At 32.1% G+C, this 23,420-nt stretch overlaps 2 protein-coding genes across 2 annotated transcripts in view; one reads left to right on the forward strand and one right to left on the reverse strand.

Moving 5' to 3' along the window:
- The window catches only part of LOC133202179 (uncharacterized), a 392,144-nt gene that overhangs the window by 194,698 nt on the left and 174,026 nt on the right, over window positions 1–23,420 (reverse strand). The gene's annotated exons all lie outside the window — the stretch shown is intronic.
- LOC133202192 (transmembrane protein 98-like) lies at window positions 1,741–23,000 on the forward strand. Its single transcript, XM_061337969.1, has 6 exons — window positions 1,741–1,856; window positions 13,691–13,876; window positions 14,752–14,883; window positions 15,551–15,760; window positions 17,723–17,843; window positions 18,817–23,000. Exons 2-6 carry the CDS (start codon window positions 13,740–13,742, stop codon window positions 18,934–18,936), a joined length of 720 nt encoding a protein of 239 aa, XP_061193953.1. The 5' UTR covers window positions 1,741–1,856; window positions 13,691–13,739; the 3' UTR covers window positions 18,937–23,000.

Genomic DNA, 23,420 nt, shown 5'->3' on the forward strand with positions numbered 1-23,420 from the left:
TTCATATGACAGAACCACTCAATGTCTTTTAAGTTTTCTCCCTCTGTTGAAGGAATCTTTCTCCACTTCTGGCAGTTTACATTGTCACACTGAATCCAGGTAAAGTTTTTTACCTAATACATTTGAAAAGAAAAGTTTTATTTATAAAGTTGTACATGTATCCAATTTAACATAGCATGTGGCGGTCAGACAGGTTCGATTGCTGGTAGCCAAATTAAATTAAAAACCTATCTCATATATTTGGAACAGTGTTACAGTGTAATATAATATTGATCACGTTTCACTTTGATCAACTTAGCTGAAAATCATGTACACTACTCAAGTATGAAAGTAACAAGGCTTTTTTTTCAAATTTATAATTTACAAGTATATACATTTACATGTATTCACTGTACGTAATGGTTTGGTTGATGGATATTGGCCTGCATGAGTAGCTCAGTGGTTAGAGCACCTGACTAGTGATGCACTGGGGTCCCAGGTTCGATTCCCAGACCTGTTATACATTTTCTACTTTTGGAGTTCGATAATGTTATATAATTTGGTGCCAGTGACCACTACTAGACTTGCAGGTGAAAAGTCCTTCTAGGGGGGGGAAAAGACCATGGCAGGGCTTTCAAAAAGATTAGAAACAGGTGGTGACCTTATGGATAATGTGGAAGCAATTTTAATAAAACATGTTATTGGTTTTTCTCAGTTGCATATTTTGGAGGGTACAATCACAATTTCAGCTGGGTGACAGTACCAGGTACCAGCAGATGTTGAAAAGCCTGCCTTGGGTTGTGTCTTTGAGGTTGAAGAAAAAACTTAAGGATTGAGGAATGTGATGGTTTGGGCCATGGATACTGGCCTGGGTAACCAAGTGGTTTAAGAGCACTTGACTGTAGTGTCAGTGATGCAATGGTCTTGGGTTCAATTCCTAGCCCAGCCATACGATATTTTCTCCTTCCTGTTTAGTGTTACTATTAACATATATCATACACCCTGATAAGGCATGACACGTACCTTAAAACATTACTTTCTTGATCATACTTGCAAAATATATATAATTACTTTAAATTAAACAATTTTTATCTTGGTGAATCTTTATAAATCTCCAAAATATGCCAAAACTATATCCCTGCCAAAATAACTAACTGTTTTTTAGTGTAAAAAATTATATACATGTAATAAAAATAGTATACACCTTTATTGTGTTCTATCATTTTTTGCTTTGTCTTATTTTTTACATAGCATAAATTAAATAAACCTGGCGTATTCTTTCCAATACATCAACTTGCTGCAAAGCACTCTTCTGTGATGCTGGGGATGTGGAAAATGATTTGTTCATCTTTCAAATACGTCCTGATTTACATCTAACGATAGAACATTGAATTCTGAAATACCCAAAATGCTGATAAAGACCCGCCACTATGTAGTCCCAAAAATATACATGTTTATAAACCAGCATATAAAATCAAAAAGAGAAAAAACGTTGGCCTACTCTCTTGCCAAAGCAGACGCTTTTCTTTATCTGTTAATCTCAAATACAAATTATAAGTGTGTCATCTTCACATCTTATTTCTAAAAAATATAAGAATTCTTCAAAATTATCTATTCTTTATAAAAAAAATTCATTAATTTAAAGAATTCAGAATAGATCTTATTCCAAAATAAATACTGAAACTTTTGTTTGGAGATTAAATCAAGAAAAGTAGAAGATCGGCAGTGCGTTTGTAAAGAAAGGAAAAGAAAGTGACTCTTCTTAAGCGCCTAAGAGATTAAACAAACAATCGCCATTATCTCATTTTCAGCAGGTGGTTGTTTTTATTTAGTTGACATCGTTTTACCTGTGCCAGGAACAAGTGTGTCACGCACGTGTAAGTACCAAAACAGACCACTACTGCAATCATCAATGCCAATAAGAAAATGACTTCTCCTTCGTAGCTTGTTTAATCACTAATCAGTGAGACGTTATCTTATGGTAAATGAGATAGACATTTAATTTCCCTTCAGCTGCTGTTTAAATGATTTATTCTAATTCGTTCCATATTTATATATGTTCATTATCCACTGTTATCTTGAGCATTTATTTCTGTAACTGTACGAAAGTGAAAAACATACACCTGTATCGGGAAAGTTACTAACAGATTATTTTTTTCACTACTAATGCAGATCATGGTCATGTACATGTATATAACAGGTTGGGCACACCCCACCAACTGGTCATTTATCTCCCGTTTGGTGGACAATCTCCCATATCGGAGACGAATTTTACTGACCAAATGGTGGACTTTTTTATTCTATTCCAAATTTTATAAAAATAAAGCAAAAGCGCATTTACTTAGGCATTGGGGGATTTTAGTGAACATATTCCTCGCATAATTAAATAGTTCGATCAATTTTCCATGTGCAATTTCTCCATAACTTCCTAAAAACGATACACATAGTTGTCCGTAACAGCCGAACTTCTTGATCAATCGATCAAAAAAATTTTGATTGTGTTTAGTAAGATAAAAATTCTATTTTATCCAGTGGTTTAACTCTTGATAAGATAAGTTTCAATCGCTTTTTGGATCTTTGTCAATATTTATTTCCATAAAATCCCGTTAAACACGAGCTTCTCATTACTTTACTGGTATGGTGGGCACTTATTGCTATAAAGTTAAATTTTTTTTAGACTTGAAAGTATATCTGTTGTAACAGTTATTTTTCTTTTAGGATGAAGTTGCATATTCCATTTGACCTTTTGTGGTGTGATATGTATATTACTGATGAATTTAATATATTTGATAAATAATTTTCAGTAAAAGATTTACAAAGTGACTTTTGCAATTATTCTTGTTTTCGTTCGAAGTACATCGTTTTAAAACAATAATTATATCATAATATAACTTCTTTTACTATTTTTATAGAGAACAAAGCTATTGCGTACAAAATAAAATGATATAAAGGCGAAAACTTATTTTTCTTTTGATTTCCTAATTGAAAATTGACACAAATGTGCCACCGTAGTAAAATCCGACTTTTGACCAGGTTCAAAAAAGATCATCATTTTTATTGGTTTGCATTATTTGATTGGTTGCCTGGATAATCGAAATAGAAAGTAACGAATATGATTGACAGGTGCAACATCTGGAGAAGGAGGGAATTTTCTTTTTAAGTAAAAACAGAGAAACGATGCACTTGTTTACGTACATGACGTTTATTGTCAAATTTTTGAACGACTCTGCGCAAAAAAATACACGTTGAATTTCCGATTTTTTTCACTCAGGACACCGATAAATATCTATATTTTATTCCACATGGTTTAAAATTATGCGCCAATCCAAGCCATTCTATGGAATTGAACACAACCATTTTTCTCTCCCAAATGGTAAGTAAAATTCATCTCCGATATGGGAGATTGTCCACCAAACGGGGGATAAATGACCAGTTGGTGGGGTGTGCCCAACCTGTATAAGGGTTATTAATTTCAAGTGCATATTTCAAAGGAAATTAACCCAGTACTTTTCCATAGACATGTCATCTTCTATGTACATGTTTGCATCTCAGAAAAGGAAAAGATAAATTTTTTGTTAAATAAAATGCTAAGAACCATTTTACTAAGTGCAAAAATATCTTCTTGAACAGACCCCCCTTTTCCTTTTTCAATATTGAATAAAAATTGAAATATATGATTTTTAAAAAAAGATGTGTATTATTTTAATAACATTTATATATAATAATTATTTTAATGTCTTTCAAATTTTCTAATGTTGAGGTTAATTTCAGAACTGAAATTATATATTTAACATGTTTAAAGACAACACTTTCTTGACAGCATTGTTGTACAGTAATCATTTTCTGTACTTTTTTCTCAAATGAAACCTCTTTCTTCTTGTTCTTTCGGCCGGGTACTTCACCATTTATAGTGCATAAATTTTCTTACCCATGTGGTGCTAAGTGTGGTTTCTTGGTGATTGATGTGGTTGATGTGCCAAGTACACTCCAAGCTTTTAAAGGAAATTTTGATTTATAAGTGTATTTGGAAAAAACCTAGGCCGATTTCCAGTTAACGCGATGTGAATATTTAAATACTCATATTTTGTCTGAAAATATCCCAGATTTCCACTGTTCATATCCAAATTTTCTTTCTTGATGCGTACATGTCAATAGTGTGAAAAAATTGTGCAAGACATGCATGGTGTCTAATTTATCCTTTATCACTATTTATTAAACAGTTCTTATATATATATATATTTACCATTTCAAAATACGCACATAAATAAGCATTGCACTATGAAAGTACTGCTTAGTATGACGAATTGAATGATACAAGAACGATTTAACTAATTATGTGAATTGAGGTCAGCTCAGTGTTTTAATTTTTATCAAAAGGAAACTTTGATTTATAAGTGTATTTGGAAAAACCTAGGTCGATTTCCAGTTCGGGAGAAGATTTGAATATTAAATACTCATATTTTGTCTGAAAATATCACAGATTTCCACTGTTCATATAACATCCAAATTTTCTTTCTTGATGCATACATGTCAATATTGTCAAAATTGTGCAAAACATGCATGGTATCTAATTTATCCTTTATCACTGTTTATTAAACAGTTCTTATATATTTACCATTTTAGGTTTTAATCAAACAGATTCTCACTAATACATGAACATAGAATATCATTCATATATGAAGTCGCTAAGTTGTCTTTAATTGAAAAGATGCATGTACAATTCCTTCAGAACATATATCTTCATGAAGGGCCATGACATTTTCAAAATGACACAACTTTACTACAAGAAGGTCTGAGAAGAATATAGAGGGTTATTATTTGGTTTCAGACTTGGAAGCATGCAGCCTTACCGAAAATGTAGTCCTGATCATGTCGATAAAAGCCTAATCAATGTTAAATTTTGTTAAATTATGATGACCAGAAAAGATCTGTTTGATGTGACATAACATTTCAGATGCAATAAAAAATTTAAATCAAAGTTAATGTAAACCTTTTCAGGCAGGTTTGTTTACTAAAGGGGATCAAATTATTTCATCTGATTTTGTTTTCACCATGGAGAATATTACATAACATTCCAGTCTGCTTTTCATTGCCAATATTAAAAGGAAATTTAGCCATTGGACTTGCTGAGTTATTTTCAATAATTATGATACCCCGATAACAGCCTTCAGTGTAGCCATATTTTCTTGCTAAGTCTGTGCTTTTCACACTTCCTGACCTTGGGTTGGAGTTTTTCCGACTTCATGCAAAAGTTGGGACGCCAAAAAATCCAATCTCGTTTTGATGATCTCAATGATTCCTGTCAATGTGGCCATGCGATAGTAGTGTAGCCATTGTCTTTTTTCGCTTGACGTATTCTAGATAAGCTAATTTAAATGCACTTTGTTGACACATCCAATGGGTAGACTAGTTTTTTTTATAGACTTTGACACCCTTTAATGCGCGCTCAATTAGCTTCAGTAAATGACATGCATGATTCGATGACTTTTGCGTGTGTGCTGTATAATTAGACAGGTAGTGTATTAGAAGGGGATATTTTTACGATTTGTAAGAATAAGATGTAAATAATTAATATTTAAATTTTAATTTTTGTGTAAGAGCAGTATTGAACCTATGTTTATATGTTGTAAGAACATATAAAAGTGGTTCTTTTTATAATTGTTTAACTGAAGAGCAGTATTCATTTTAACATATTCATATGTTGTACTTTTAAGAGTAACAAGAGGTTCTTGGATGCATTTATATCATTGTTTATTCATCCTTGATTTCTCATATGCATGCTTTAACAAAAGGTGATTTCTGATTCAATGGATGGTTATGTGAATTTTAATATTTTGCTTTATTATAGCCCTTAGAATGCTTAAAATGAGTTTACTCTTTACAGGGTTGTCAGTAAGACCTAGGGGCCTGGGAATTTCACCACCTATGATGATGTTATCCCGGGTTACTCTGGTATTCACCCCTCAATCCCATGTTTATAGGGGAGAAACTCTAGACTCCCTTCTATTTTTTTAATGTCCTTTTTATTTTAATTCTTACGGACAACCCTGTATTTAATAATATGTTCCTAATGGTTAACTTGACTTGCATATATGGATGAAATATTTGACTATACATATAGAGCTGAGGCCATGGATTTGTCTGACCTAAAATGCTTTAAAAGTCAAAACATGGCTGAAAAAAGATCAAATCTTGAGAAACTTCCATCATGTCCATGTTGCAAAGTTGCATTGATTAGAAATAATAGACTATTGACTTTTTTTCTAAGAAGGAAAACTTTGCACAATTTCAGAGTGTTCCAGTAAAGTTTTTTTTTTGTTTTTTTGAATCAATCTACAAAATAAATGAAAATGATGCATTTTGAAACTAAATGTTTTCAAAATTGCTCGGGGGTGCTTTAGCCCTATACAAACTTAAATTCTACGCACCTATAGGTGAACTTAATTGATGTGCAGAAGAACACCTTTAAGTGCACGACTACTCTTTTTTATTGCGTCCTTGATTTTTTTTCTTTAAAAGTATACTGATTTAAAATTTCTAAACAAGAAACTCATTAAGTTTGTTTTTATAATGACAATCCTTCATGTTGTTAATTCCATGTTCCTTGTATAAAAATCTGTTTAGAACAGCATCTACATGTAAAAATTTATAAAGCCTTGCCTAAGGTTATAGGAGTTGTAATTTGCTCATGCAGAGCGAAGAGGAGACATAACACATTTCTTTTTAGGCCCCTAACCTGTGAAACTGGAGGGGACTATAGGTCTCCTCCTCATCTGCCTAGCTGTCTGCCTGTCCTTCTGTTTGTTTGTCCCACTTGACTTTCCACACTTTTTTTTTTAATGCTTGCAGATATTTATATGATTTTTCATATACGAGTGTACCTTGATGACTTACAGATCAAGTTTACTTTTCATTTTACTTAAAAAATTTTGACAATTCAACCTTTTTAATTTTTGCGGGAAACCAGATTACACTTGCCGGTGTGTGACTAGTATTGCTTAATATGCAATGCTCTGGGAATGCTTGTTCAAAGTTGGATGTGGATAAGCAAGCAAACAAAAATAATTCACCTGTAAATAAAATTAATAAATTAATGAAATGGTGAAAAGTTTGGCAAAACTCAGTATTCATAAAATATTAATTGTGTGTGTGTGTTGGGGGGGGGGGGGGGGGGGGGTTACAGTGTACTACAATTAACAATTAGCAGGTGTCATTAATTAATGGTTTCAATTCTTCAAAGGTTCATGAAGTGAGTAGGTGAGGGACCTGAAATTCAACAGCAGGTGCTTGACTGATGACCTGCTGAAAGGCATTTGAAAAGTTATGTGTTCTTTGTTCTATTAATCAGCAGTTTTCATGCATTATCTTCTCCACAAGATGACGAGAGGACATGTGTAAAATATTGTATTTAAGCTATTATAGTCTGCTATATCTTCCATTATTCTTGTAAATATATGCACAAGATTCAGTGCAACTTGTATTAATTACAGACAAGGTGTTAATTAATTGGAGCATCTTAATTGGTTTATTAAAAGCTTGCATGCTATTTAATATGTCTGGTTTAATTATGGTGAGATATATGTGGACCCACTGATGGCTTGCGAATTGATATATAAAGTACATCGTTATGCAGTGTGTTACTTCAGGATTCCACTGTTCTTAATGAACTCGCTAATTAAACGCTAAATGTGTGGATTCTTTGACATGAGAGACTAGTCAGTTAAGAATTATTCAAAATTACAATTTTTAAGTCTTCTTTTTAGCTTTTTTTAAAACCTCTATAATTAAGATTTTTTTTTGTCCTAATTGCAGATTAAAATAAAAAAAAAAAACAATGAAAAACAAAGAAAATCTGTTATCAGGTTCACTCCCCCCCCCTCCCCCCATTTCATTGCTCACTCTGGACCTGTACTTTTCACATCCATTATACCCTTCTTTACTTTGGTCACTTCCCTCCTTCTAAAACCCCTTCCCCTTTTCTTCTCCATGGAACCTAAACTTTTGTAAACAGGGCATTAACTCTGTTTAATACTGGTAATGTTTACGTTTCATGGGATGTGTTCAATTTGTTAAACTCTGCAAACATCACTGAGCATGAACTGACAATACTGGTGAGTTGGTTTTGCTTTCTCACATTTCTACCCTGAATTTTCTGGATTATATCTTTAATTTTTTTCATTAATACACAACAAAATTTCTACTTAAGTATTAAGGACCAAGTTGACTTTGTGAAAGTGCAAGGATGTGTCAATCAAACGTGTCCCGAAATTCATAGTTTCAATAATTTCCAGATGAAATAAGTTTTTTATTATATTTCCATTTGAAATGCTATAGCAACATATAAGTCATGATATTATACAGAAAGTTTGAGAAAATAGTAACTTCAAATCTGTGTCTATGCCCCTTTAAATGACCTATGTGTTCCTTTGAGGCTTCCTTTACCTAATTCCCCTTTCCATTTTAAACTTAATTTATACATTTTTTAAGCTTCTTTATAATTTAAGTTATAATGGAAAAGATGCTTTATTAGGTGTGGATACTACTGGAAGATCCCCCATGTGGATACTACTGGAAGATCCCCCATCAACACCCTCCTCCCCAAGACAGTATGTTAAGTTTTGCATGGTATGATAGGTAAAGGCTAAGTCTATACACAAAGGGTGCTAAAATATTACAATTTATTGTGCAAGGACACATCTTTTATGAAAATGGGGAAACCTGACTACTGCTGTATTATGTAAATTTCTATCAAATAAATAGATGGACACACTTGTCTTTATACAGGAACATGACTCAAAGCCATTAAACATTCCTTGTTAATGTCTGTCAATGTTTTTAGTTGAGGAGCAGTTGTGTATTGAATATCACAGAGGAGAATTCTGTTTGAAAGGATGAAAACCAAGGTTTTAAATATTGTTTACACATGATCTTTTCTCAGGTTCAAAGATTTCTGCATGTATCCCCTAATGTTTCAATTGTCAAGTTTAAATTTTTTTGAAAGTTTTACATTTTTTTCTGAAGAAAACAAACTTGATATTGTTCTGAATTCTTAGTTTCAAATAAAATAAGGGAGAGGAAATAATTAAGTTTTACTAATTATGATGAAGCATTGTCACAAATGTAATAGCAAGCTCTTTGGTTCCTAATGCTATTGAGGAAAGTCTACCATTACTATATTGTTGAATCATTACATTTCATGGGAGTCCCATTTTTTTTCTGCTTTTCATGGGTATCTCGTACCTTCAAATTTACAACCTCAACAAAATGAGAAGGATAGTGATCTCTTTTTATAATTACAGTGGAACTTTGTTATCTCAAATGCTGATCTTAATCGAATACAAGGAATATATCAAAGTACATTAGCAGTCCAAACCATGCACTCTTTCTGTTTTTTACCCTCATTATCTCAAATTTGCAGATGTCTTCATTCTTGATGTTTAATCTTGGACACATGGAGTTCGAGATAACAGGGTTTGACTGTAGATGTCTGATTGCAATATAATATCCCAACAAGTTTAAGTTTTAGCAAAAGATCTGTGAAAATTAGCCCCTTTGAATTAGAATAATTCCACCGTATTGCCAGATTGAGATATATTCCAGATTGAGAAGATCAAATGTATAACATTGTTATTGAGGAAAGTATAACTTTGTTAAATATTCAGAAGATTGTTACATTGTTATTGTTAGGAGAGTGTAACACTGTTGTAATTGATGAATGTATAACATTTAGGACAGTGTAACACTGTTATAATTGATGAATGTATAACATTGAGGACAGTGTAACACTGTTATAATTGATGAATGTATAACATTGAGGACAGTGTAACACTGTTATAATTGATGAATGTATAACATTGAGGACAGTGTAACACTGTTATAATTGATGAATGTATATCATTGAGGACAGTGTAACACTGTTATAATTGATGAATGTATATCATTGAGGACAGTGTAACACTGTTATAATTGATGAATGTATAACATTGAGGACAGTGTAACACTGTTATAATTGATGAATGTATAACATTGAGGACAGTGTAACACTGTTATAATTGATGAATGTATAACATTGAGGACAGTGTAACACTGTTATAATTGATGAATGTATATCATTGAGGACAGTGCAACACTGTTATAATTGATGAATGTATAACATTGAGGACAGTGTAACACTGTTATAATTGATGAATGTATAACATTGAGGACAGTGTAACACTGTTATAATTGATGAATGTATATCATTGAGGACAGTGTAATACTGCTATTCAGAGGAAAGTGTACCTTAGAAGAAAATGCAACATCAAGGAAAATATACCATTGCTACTAAGGACAGTGCAATTTTATTACAGTGCAACATTGTAATGGGGGAGATGAGTGTAACATATTGTTATTGACAAAAGTGTATCATTGTTATTGAGCAGATGTAATATTGTTATTGGGAGAGTGTAACATATTGTTATTGACGAAAGTGTATCATTGTTATTGAGCAGATGTAATATTGTTATTGAGCAAAGTGTAATATTGTTATTGGGGAGAGTGTAACATATATTATTAATGAGTAGAGTGTAACATTATTAATGAGGAGAATGTAAAATTGTTAATTATTGATGAACATGTAACTCTGCTATTTCTATTACTTGAGAGAAATGTATAGATATTATATTGATGAAAGTGTAACATTGAGAAAAATGACTACAATTGCTACTGACGAAAGTGTAAGTAATACCAAAAAATTAACTAAGACAGTGAAATATTATTTTTGTAAAAAAAAAAAAAATGTAAATATTGAATATTGATGAAAGTTTAACATTGAACATGTTGAATAGAGTGTAATACCCGTTATTGCTTTTGAAATTAATTTATTAGGACAGTGTAGCAGAAATATGAATCAGATAAAAAATGGGTGATAAAACAGGAGGTTTTTTGATCTCTCTCCCCCCCCCCCCCCCCCAAAAAAAAATGTAATGCATGAAGTGAATTTTTTTCAATGAGTTGCTGTTCAGAGAAATAATTGAGATATAGAAAATTTTAATTCATGTTCAATATATCCTATTTATTATTAAACTCAGGCACAAGAAATTATTATTTTGACAGAAATTAACTAACTTATTTCCTGGAATTGATATTCACAAAAGAGAGTTTTAATGTATTCAATTTTTACACCAATTTACGAAAATTAATACCACTTTACATAACATCATTATAATACACTGCTGTGTGAAGTTCAGACATGTATGATATGCAAATTTATGCAAATTATCCTGACGAAAATGTGTCGAATCCGTCACCTTTTCCCTGTTAGTTGTCAGGTTGATACATTAACGACGAACATGAATATAAATTTTGCTTGTCACTTTAATTCAACATTGCCTTTTTTTTGTTCTGAACATTTGATGCATATTCAGATTACAGTCTTAAGCAAGGTAATTTCCTGTTGTAACTTTAGAGGAATGAGTCGTCTTTATTTTGACCAAATTGGTCTTATTTTTTTTCGTAGATTTTCTCTGTGTTTAAATGCTTGGAGAAGATGTGATATTTACCCACAAGATGCTGAAACTAAGATTTTGTGATAATGGACCATAGAATTTAGTCTTTTTTCCCTCCTTGGTGATTTTGACAATTTGGATTCAGCAATATTTCATTATGTGAATTGGATGTTAATATATATTTTCTGGTAAATCAATGTCCAACATTATTTAAGGAGGGCTGATGGATATTTTTTGTGATATTTTTACCTCCAGACTAAGAAGAGTAACAATTTGCCATCTCAGTTGTCAGAAGGTCATATAAGGCAACATTGTTTAAGGATGCTCAATGGGTTAGTGATAATGATATTTTTACTTCCATACCAAGAAGAGTTTAAATCTCAGTGGTCAGAGGTCATATGAGACGCATTTCCTTTATTCTTATTTAGTTAAAAACAGATGACCTTATCTGCATGGTTAAGTGAAGAAACATCTATTTTTAAATTAAAACCTCTGGTGTTATGTACTTATATATACAGACATGTTATTTCTGACTTTTTTTGACTTGATACACAGGTTATTTGTGCTAAATTCCATGTTTATACATCTTTAATTAACTCATTGAGCATCATGATAAACAGCCATTATTGTCAATGAAATATTAATTAAGTTTGCACAAATTATTTTTCTTTTTCTAAGTTAAAAATTCTTCTTAATACAATAGATAAATGTATCATAATATAGCAAGTTTAGCTAATTCTAGTATATATAGCTGGAAATGTCACTGTTTGATAACATAATTATTTAATTTTATAGAATTTTTGAAGCATTGCACACCATAATCACACTAATCAATCAGGATTTTAATCAATATATCTAATATACTGTTTCTGGGAGATTTTTATTTAGTTGATATGATGTTATCAATAATGCTTAGTTTAAAATCACTTCTTTGTCTGGCATAAATCTGATTCAGTGTAGAATTTTTTTATATATAGTAAGTGAAAATTAAGCATAACATCTCCAATTTGTTTGTTTAAACACCTGTAATTGTCATCAAGCAATCAATTTGCTTTCACCGTGCCGCGTCCAACCTAAGACATTAACATAGGTAGTGTTTGTTCCTTTGCCAAGCATAACAAATATAACAAATAGAGATTGTTGGTTTCTGCCTTTTCCTTACAAGCTTGTTTTTACTGTATTACTTTTTGTGTATGCTTTAATAATGTTTCAAAGCACACATCATCTACATCCTCAATGGCAAACTTCTTTTCTGATCAAATTTTGTCCAGTATTCGTCTGTCAACTTTTCATATTTTCGTCTCCTTCTTAAGAACCACTGGGCCAATTTCAAGCAAACTTGCCGCAAAGTATCCTTGGGTAAATGGGATTCAAGTTTGCTCAAATGAAGGCCCACACCTTCTTCCAATTGGAGATAATTACAAATTAGTTAAAAATGAATGGTATCTTTTAAAAGTCTTCTCCTCAAAAACCACATGCAGGGCTAAACATATGAAACTTATGTGGAAGCATCCACAGGTACTGTAGAATCAAGTTTGTTCAAATCATGACCGGTAGGGGTATGGAGGGGCCACAATGGGCCATCAAAGTTTTACATTATGAAAAATCTTTCAAAATTTTCTTTTCAAGAACAGCAAATCTATGATTGGTCATATTTATATGGAAGCAACTTCAGGTACTGTAGAATCAAAAATCATGACCTCTGGGGGTAGGGAAGGGGCACAATGGGCGATCAAATTTTTACAAAGGATTACATAGGAAAAATCTCTTAAGATCTTCTCAAGATCAGCAAAGCCATGAATAGTTATATTTATAAGGAAGCATCCTCAAGTAGTGTAGATGCAGTTTTTATTTAAATCATGACCCCTGAGGGGTAGGCAGGGGTCACAATGGGTGATCAAAGTTATATATATATAGAGGAATATATAGGAAAAATCATTAAAAATCAGGGATCTTCTTTTCAAGAACAGCAAAGCCATGATTAGTCATAATAATTCAGAATCATCCTCAAGTAGTGTAGATTCAAATGTGTTCAAATCAAGTCCCCCCCCCCTCCCCCCCACACTTTTATATTTCAACTTTTCAGTACTGAACTGATTTTTGCTATTTACCTAGCCAAAGTACTCAGGTGAGCAATGTGACCCATGGGCCTCTTGTTGGTTTAACACTATCTGAGGACTCTGTTCAGTAAAAAAAAATTTAACCATTTCATTTCATCCTTGTAGGTCTGTTTAGATATGTGACAATGGTAGACACCCAGGAGTCCCCGTAGCCATGGAACTTGTGGTTGCCATAGCAATAGGAGTCCTGTCTACTGTTTTCATAGCTTCCGTTGTTGCCTTGGTGTTTGTGTGTCGTCAGAAATGTAAGAAAGAGTCAGACCTCATCACCCAACAACACAGGGAGACAAGGTAAAATATGATAGAAAGTTTTTGATTAAGGGAAGATTTAGTCGTCATACAGTTCTGGCTAGAACAGAAAACTTTTGGTGTTAGTTTAAGACAGTTAGATCTTAGTGATTAGAAAAAATTTTGGTCACCAATGAAGAAAGTGAACTAAGGCAAACTGTTGCAGTCATTGTGAGGTAGACGAATTCCAGTGATCAATACAAAAATAAATTGTTGTGATCAATCTTTTGGTATCTGAGTACATAGAGAAATTGTTGTAATGGATCTGTAGTAGACAAAATTCCAGTGATCAAGACGTAGACAAATTGTTAATGGATCTGTGGTAGACAAACAAATTCCAGTGATCAATACATATACAAAATGTTATAATTGGGATCAGTCCAGGCCTACAGCAGGTTTTATATACACCTGCTAATGCATCATGCCATGATGTAGTCTTCAGACACTAAGCAGATTTGGAATGAAACAAAAAAAATATGTATATGTGCATTTCCTAAGGTAAGTTAAGGCATTTAACTTCACTAATGCTTTTATTACTGTAAATTATTTACAGGCCAGATATTCAGTTTACTGTATAACAGTAAATTATTTACAGTCAGATATTTTGTTTACTGTAAATTATTTATGGGCCAGATAGTTTAAGTTGAGTTTAAATTATTTACAGGCCAGATAATTTTAGTTAACTGTAAATTATTTACAGGCCAGATATTTTGAATTTACTGTAAATTATTTACAGGCCAGATAATTTTAGTTAACTGTAAATTATTTACAGGCCAGACATTTAGTTTTCTGTAAATTATTTACAGGACAGATATTTTTAGTTTACTGTAAATTATTTAAGGGCCAGATAATTTTAGTTAACTGTAAATTATTTACAGGCCAGATGTTCAGTTAATTGAAGAGGACCCACAGAGACCAGTATCTGCTGCGGTGGAGCTAGAGGATGTTCAAATAGGTGACCCAAAACTGGACCAAATTCTGAAAGATGAAAACTGGGTTGATGATATTACGTATGTAGTCTATAAATATATTGTGTATAATTGAAGTTTTTATTATTGAATAAGTACATGTAGATCATTGATACTTTGTACATACACATCTAAACCAACTTTATTCTTTGACTATTTTTCTCCATCAATTTTCATTTACATAAAGTGCGTTGATTTCTTTGTTAAGATAAAATATTGAAATTCCATATCTTTTGTAATAATTTAATTCTAGTTGTAACATGTCATTTGATTGGATAAAAGATTTCGTTTATATCATATAACATAAGTTGCCTACATCACAATGAGTTACGTATATCTTGTAACATAGGTTAAAATAAGCTTCATTCCTTAATTGTATATCGAAATGGAATAGCAAAATCTGCAAATGCAGTCATTTGAAGAATAAAATTGCAAAAAAAGAATTGATCCCCAGATATAACCTGGTAATATGGTACTAATAAATAAATAGAATACAGTTGAACTTCAGTATCTCGAATTCGGATATCTTGAATACCATAAATATGTCAATTTGGAAGTAATTTGAAGTCCCAACCACTTCTTTAAGTATTTAACCCTTGATATCTCGAATCCTTGGATATCTCTCAGTTTTTTCTTGGTTCAATCAAGTTAGAGATAATGAGGTTTGACTGTACTGTAAAAATAACATTATGGTCTAATTATGTTTCAGAGGTTTAGTGCCTCACTGTCTCTCTGTTCTGAAGACCTGTAAATACCTGACCGAACAGTTGGTCGGCATGACGATGGGGAATTCCCAAACAATTCAGACCCAGGAACTCTTGACGGAGGTAGTCACTGTTGCTAAGAGGATCAGTCCTCGGGTTGATGAAGTCGTCGTAGCCATGTATCCCCCCCTGGACCCACGTCTCTTAGAAGCCAGGTTTGTATTAGTCTTCTGTGTTTAAATTGATTGGAGTTTCTTGTGTTTTATAAGGTATATTTAGAAAATGGTTATTAACTGTAAAAGTTTTAAGAATTAAAAGAAATACAGTCAAACCTGTATTAAGCAGTCACCTGCGGAAAGCATTAAAAGTGACCTTTATAGAGAGGTGACCTTTGAGAAGAGGTTCTTCTTTTTTCAAGAAAAATTCTTTTCCAATTTATGTAAGTTCCATGTTTTAAAATACTACATCATGGAATATTAAAGAAAGATGTGTTTTGGAAATCAGTGGTCTCAGATTTTTAAAAAAAATTTAAATAGTCTCAAGATTATATATATAAGTTCAAGCTAAAATTTGATGACTCCAACAAAAAAAATATTGAGTCAAATAGGGCATTGCTTATCCTAGCTCCCTCTGAACAACAACAAAACTTTTTTTTATTAAATGATTACATTATCATGTTGTGCCATGAATAAAATATAATGTTTATTTTTTTTTTATCTAAACTGCCTCTAAAAAAACAACTTTAGTTAGTCCTGATAATTGTATGTTTAATAATACATAAATAGTAGCATAATAAACAGAAAAGTCATAATATTCTCAGTTTATCAAAGCAGTGCATAATACAAATTGATATCAAATTCACAGGTGTTGTGAGCAATGAAGCGTGACTAATCCTAACGGTCATCTTACCTAGTTGAAATCACGAGATAATTAAGACACATTGAATACACAAAACAGTTAATAAGGGTTTCTACAAATAATACATTTCCTAGGTGTTCGGCCTTAGGCGCGGATCCAGGAATTGAAGTGGGGGGGTGCAGAAAGTAGGGAGGGGGTCTCCTGGATTCTAGAGATTTTGTGGGGTAAAAATGAGGTATACGAAGTAGACATTTTTACATTTTCTAGACGAAACTATGATTTACGCTAACTTTGACAGTTTAAGGGGGGTGCGTGCCGGGTGCGCCCCCCCCCTTAAATTCGCCACTGGGCCTGCCATGCGTTTAAACAAATACGGCTGTCGAAGTTGGGCATGCCAAACGTGAACTAATAATTAGGGAACACATAATTATTGTATCCATTAATAGATAAATAAGGATGCCTTTTTTAAATATCACTAAGAATTTTTTTAAACCAGATTCCAATTCAATAAGATTAAGATTCTCGTAAGTCTATTTTCCTGATAACCTTTTCGGTCACTAGCACTCTTGTTTAGTTTTGTTAAAAAAAATAATAAATTATCCAATATTTTAAATGATTTTAATAAGGCCAATTATTTTTTCCATGATCTCGCTACACAAGACCAATTATTTACATTAGTGACAAAAATTGGGAGTCACCTGACTTTAGATCTGGTCACGTGATCGGACAAAATTGGCGAGGTAAAACGGTGATTTTACATGACATTTGGTGACCGCTGACTGCATTACGCAGGTGACCGTTTAATAGAATTACATTATGTAGGAAAATTCATTAGGAGGAAATAAAATGACCGCATAGGACAGGTGACCGCTGGATAAAGGTGACCGCTATGACAAGTTTGACTGTAATTGATTTGTTATTTTTCCAATTGGGGGTTTCAAGTTAATTGAAAATATTTTAAAAGGGTACATTTTATCTCTGGTAATGTATTACAAGTGTACTGCACTAGTACTGTCTGTAATCCACCTAGTACTTACGAGTAAACAGATCCAGTACTGTCTATTTAAAAACCATCTAGTACATATCAGTAAAACTAATGTATTGTATTACAGGTGTACTGCATTGGTGCTCTCTGTTAACCATCTAGTACATATCAGTAAAACCAATGTATTGTATTACAGGTGTACTGCATTGGTGCTCTCTGTTAACCATCTAGTACATATCAGTAAAACCAATGTATTGTATTACAGGTGTACTGCATTGGTGCTCTCTGTTAACCATCTAGTACTTATCAGTAAAACAGATGTATTGTATTACAGGTGTACTGCTCTAGTGCTGTCTGTTAATCATCTAGTGCTTGTCACTAAACATGCTTGCCAATTGTCGGGAGAGATGGACTGGATTGACCAAAAAATGGCTGATGTTGAAGAACACCTCCAAGTAAGTCTTGGCTCCATTTGAGCTTGAAAATGATAAGATTAACTCTTGAAGTGTAATCTAATTAATTAATTTTAAAATCTGTGTCTTTTTTCTACAAATGCTTTCAGTAGACAGCTAAATTTGTTCCACCCAATAAGAGAAATCTTGAATTTCTAAAATAGCCTGTGTTTCCTAACAGCAGAACATTTATGTCTTCAATTGAAAAAAAAATCCTCCTTCAATTCTTTGACCTCTGATTTGTTGCGTTAGCTTGATCTGGAACTTAAGCATCTGGCTCATTGATCTAACAATTAGAATTGTAATCAAAAGGTCATAGGTTCAAATCTATTTCATGAATGAAAATTCCTCATTAGTTCTTTGCCTTAGTTGAAAATATAACTAAAAAAATCACTTTTCTTTCATTTTATATTAACAGATCCTTGATTTAAAAGATTTTAAAGAACACTCTTTTATAATGTTATTTTGGCATTAAGTGTCCCAGACTTCAGTGGATGATCTAGGGATACATACATTTAATCATGCTTCACGTGTTGCATCTGACCTATTTTCATGATAAGTGAGAAAGTTGAAGGCTTTAGAGCATTTCCTTTCTCAAGTAGCTATAAGCTCTACCCTAACCAAACAGGCATAGATGAGGCATGTAGGGATGAAGACTACAGTTGAACTTCGGTGTCTTGAACACCGATATCTCGAATACCATGGATATGTCAAAGTGATTTTGAAGTCCCAACCTCTCATTCCTTAAGTATTTTACCCTGGATATCTCAAATCCTCTGATATCTTGAAGTTTTTACTCAGAGCCATTGAGTTCGAAATAACAAGGTTTGATTTTATTATGAGAAGCCAGCCTCAGTGTTGAATTACCTCTATTTTACAGGCATTAGGAGAAGCCAGCTTCAGGTGTTAAATGACCTCTGTTTTACAGGTATTACAAGAAGCCAGCTTCAAGTGTTGAATGACCTCTGTTTTACAGGTATTACGAGAAGCCAGCTTAACCCTGGAGATGTCTAAATGGATGGCGGAGAGCTTGCCAGAGGAAGAGGAAACAGCTACTGCAACAAGTTCTACACAGAATGAGTCATCACAAGTCTAACAACTCATCTCCCCAATATTCATTGTCCCATCCATCTCACTAATGTTCCAAAAACAACAGAAACATTTCCCAAAACAAAATGAATTGGTCACAGCTCTATTAAAACTGTCCTTCTCCATGTCTCCACCCATCCTTATTCTAAGCCTGACTCCCATCTTTCCAAATGGTCACAACTCTGTGAAGAAGACATTTTTCCCTTCTTCATACTGACTGTTAAGACTGAAACAGAGTGAATTCTTAAGAAGTGTACCCTCTATATCTGTGTGACCCTTATCTTCCAAACCAGAGAATATGTAATCACTCTGGTACTGTTTCAACATTCCTTCCAGCAGTGAGTTTTAGTCTGGTAGATTAGATATATAAAGATGTTTTTTTAACCATTTCAAAACCAGGTGCAGTTTCTACACAAAGAAGCAATTCTTCACCCCTTGGATGTATCAGGAATCTGCAATAATTATCATATTGAGTCATTTCACTACAGATTAAGTCCTTGTGTGGGTAGAATAGTGACTTAGTGAGAGAATATCAGTATTAATGGCGGAAATACATAGAAGAGATTTACGATTTTCAAATGAATCTATGAGGTCAAAATCCTACAAATCTAACAGTACTCCTACGCAGACATTTTACAAGAGAAATTGCAGCTAAAATCAAAATAGAGTTTTTACAATTGACATTATATTTTACACTGATTTAATTGTCATTAAGATGTGAATAGGATGCAATACAAAACTTCAAAAGCTATGAAGAACTAAGATTTTTGATCTTAGTCTTAAGTGTTTATGTAAAATGGAGCATTGGCTTTTATTAAGTCTTAATTTTCATTTCATTGTAAATTTTACTTAGAGAATATTGGTTTCAATACTTTATCACTGTTTAGTAAATGTATGATTTCTGCAATGCTACAGTTTTATGTTGTTTACTTTATTGTACTAGCTGTACAAGACACACATTAATTAATGTTTACAGAAATTTACAATTACAGCAATATGCCATCTCTGCTTCATGATGTAAAAGAATAATGTTGTTGTCCATATGTTGTATTTCCAGTGTTAACCACTTCATCTACACTTATTGGAATGTAAACTTGTAACAAATACACAATGACTGTGGATATAACATTATTACATTGTACAGTTAATTTTAACCAGTGTAAAATGGTCTGCCAGTTATGACATTGTATGTGCATTAATTATGATCATTGATGTTTTCAGTGATAATTTTATCAATGGTGAGAGAGAAAAAAAAAGTTATAGATAAAGCTCTAAGGACGCAATAAAAACATCATATTTATTATTCATGAAATCAGTCAAAATATTATTATGATTGCACTGTAGCTGTTCTTTTTTGTGACTTACAGAGTTATTTTCAAGTCATTCCTATTATTGAGGAGGTTCTAAACACTAATGACTTGGACTTTGACTTTATATCTATGCAGAGGTACACACTGACTGTATCTGGTTCACAACATAAGGTGCCTACCATATTTCCCCAGAAAAAAATTTTCAAAGACAATGAAGTATTAGTAAACAGAAATCACTGTTGTTTACTTGTACTGGTAATATACACGCAAATAATGCATTCAATTACTTTATTTTGGTCTAATATTATGCTAAGAATACCTTGATATAAATTGTGCCAATCGCTGTTGATTTCTTATTCTGTTTTACATCTAAGGGCAGATTACTCTAACTGCATTAAGCAACCATGGAATGAGAACTCTTTAGTGTGTAGTGTTTAGAGCTTCCTTAATACCTTTCAGTTTACATGTTTACACAATTATCTATTATTTCATAATTATTTCTTTTAGTCTGTAAGACAAGCAAGGGGCCTTAAATATGATACCAGGAGAGTATTTTATATATTAATTTTTGTATATTAATATATGTGTTTGGTACTGTAATGATGATATGTTGTTGATGGATAATTTTTATGTCAGTATGTAAATTGCTTAAAGGAGAGGCAAGTTATGTATATAGTTCAGTATACAAGAGGAATGGTATGGCATTTGTATGTTTCATTTAAAACATGTCTGTCCTATGAGTGATATGAGAATAGCAGTGTTGAAGCATATTTACTTTTCAAAATCTGCGCTCCTCTAAAGTCCTTGCTACAATTTTTTATCAATAATGGAAATGGTTAATTTGTGCCTATGGACATTTTTTTCAAAAAGTAACAATTTTGTTGTGTTGTTGATATTACGCAGATGATAAAGAACACCGCATAAAACTAAAAATACTCAGTAGAAAAAAGAAATTAAAACAAGGGTTGTTCAAGATACTCACTGGTGTAGATAAGGAATTATTTTAATGTTTTTATATCTACAGACTTTAGTGAATTCAAAACTGAAATAGACTTAGTAAAATTTGAAAAATTGTACAAAGAAAATTGACATGTGTTATTTATTAACATTTCGTCATTTCCTCGAGTTTTGCTGCAATATTGTGCGTAATGTTTCTGTGGTATTTCTGTTGGCAATGCATGTGTTGATCCATCTTTTAAAAAATGTTTCTTTGCCTTTTTCTGACTCAAGGTGAAAAAAAAATGAATAAGTAGATAGGTAGGGAAATATTTTTTTTCAGGAATTTTCAATATGAATTCTTCATTTTCAAAATTTATTGAAATTGAAGGTATTAATAAAATTAAAATTTGTGTTGAGGGTATTAAAAGTTCCGGAATGAATGGAAAAAATCATTTTCTGGAGGTTTAGACATTTGGTCATGAGAGGGCAAACAGACATTTTTTTTTTAGATTGCCTTTGAGTAAATTTTCTTCAGTTTCTGTCCAGCAGTTGACATTAGGTTGTAGATGTAGAATACCCCGGAACTTACATCAATACTTTCGTTCAATGTTGTATATTTTAGTGAGGTTTTTACCACAAGCAGTGCAAATTTTGGATATTTGAGACTGTGGTAAAAGTAGCAAATTTATAATGATCAATAAACGTTTTAGAAAGTTATAATTATTTAAATACATATATAATAGTTCATTGATGTAATTTAGAAAGTATAGCTTGGGTATAATAAATTAATAGGATATTGCTATACCTTGTTAATACAATTACATTATTGTTTTGTTGAAGTATTCTTTTCAGAAATAGATTGTATTTAGATGGTGATGTACAATAGTTTATTCAAATCAAAACAAAAACATGATTTCCTTGCGATTTGCTGAGGTGCAAGTGTTTCCTAATAGAAAGGCATTTACAGAGTGGGAATGTCTTGCTTCTCCTGTGTTCAATTGTGAGAACATTTTTCCCATATCGAGGTACTCATGTCTTGGCAAATTTACTTTCTTCTAAGAAAAGACTTTAATTTCAATCAGACTTCCTTTCTGCTTCTTACTAAATGACTTAGAGGTCTATATTTATTACAAAAGTGGTATTTTTATTTCTAAAGTTCCACTGTGTATGGCTAAAAAATCTATTGAAGATCTGTGCAGCAACTCTGACAAATTGTTAAAAAAAACAAATGTTTAGACATGAATTTGGGATTCAATTTGCCTTTTTGTTTTATGTTCATATATTAATGTATGAATTAAAATTATTACAAATAACTTAGCTAAGTTAGATGTGTATAGTATTTGTTTTTACAGAAACTATGCTAAGTTAGATGTGTATAATATTTGTAATGAACAAGGGATGTTTTTTTTTTTCTTTGGAATGAAATACTTTGTTATGTAATATGCCAGCAAATTGGGATTGTGTTGTGATAGCATTGTAAATATTTTTGTAAAGGGTAAGATTCATATTGGTTGTAACCAAAACTTTCCAGTGATAAGAAAGGTTGTTAAAGTGATGAACCTTGTAGGACACCTTTTTCCAGCAATAACTCCATTTACATATATTTGGTTGTAGAATACAGCATATACAAAACATTTTTCATTATACTCCTTTTTGATTCTATATACTTGTACACTGTGTGTTTTTATGTATACCCGTGTACGCTTTGTGTTGTATATGTTTAATATATTCTATATATATATATAATGATATATTTTTGCTTTATATGAGCTTAAAAAGCAAACATTCCATGTGATAGATAGATATATTTTGCAATAAATGTGATGCATTTTTCATACCTTGTTTTCTTTTTATTATTCAAAAGTTTGGAATCACAATTGAGGGACAATGAAAGTTTAAGAATACAGTTAATATATAGAGAGAGAGAGACTCAGTTTGATTTCAAAATACTTGGTTCACAGAACACAGAAAAAAACATAACTTTAATACTTTGTTTACTTTGAATAAAGCTTGACAAAAGTTATGATCAATTATAAAGGATATGTTTTAATGTGCTTTTTAAGGGAAAAAAAATACTCCACCCACAATTTTGGTTTGGCTGAACTAGAACTTTGCAAAAAATATCAAAGATCAAAATACTTAGTCTATATACTTAAAAAAAAGGTCTGATTCCATTTTTTTCTCAATCAATTATAGTAAGTAAGTAAGTTATTTATTTTAGTGACCTGTTACATTTATGAAT

The sequence above is a fragment of the Saccostrea echinata genome, unplaced genomic scaffold (assembly GCF_033153115.1).
Source record: "Saccostrea echinata isolate AGI-Se365-2 ecotype Australia unplaced genomic scaffold, CSIRO_AGI_Sech_v1 ptg000046l, whole genome shotgun sequence".
Taxonomy (NCBI): Eukaryota; Metazoa; Mollusca; class Bivalvia; order Ostreida; family Ostreidae; genus Saccostrea; species Saccostrea echinata.

Bases quoted from the DNA above. Each gene is read 5' to 3' on its own strand.
- LOC133202192 (XM_061337969.1), top strand. From the start codon at position 13,740: ATGGAACTTGTGGTTGCCATAGCAATAGGAGTCCTGTCTACTGTTTTC. The intron at 13,877-14,751 runs GTAAAATATGAT...AATTATTTACAG, and splicing joins CAACAACACAGGGAGACAAG to GCCAGATGTTCAGTTAATTG. The intron at 14,884-15,550 runs GTATGTAGTCTA...ATTATGTTTCAG, and splicing joins AACTGGGTTGATGATATTAC to AGGTTTAGTGCCTCACTGTC.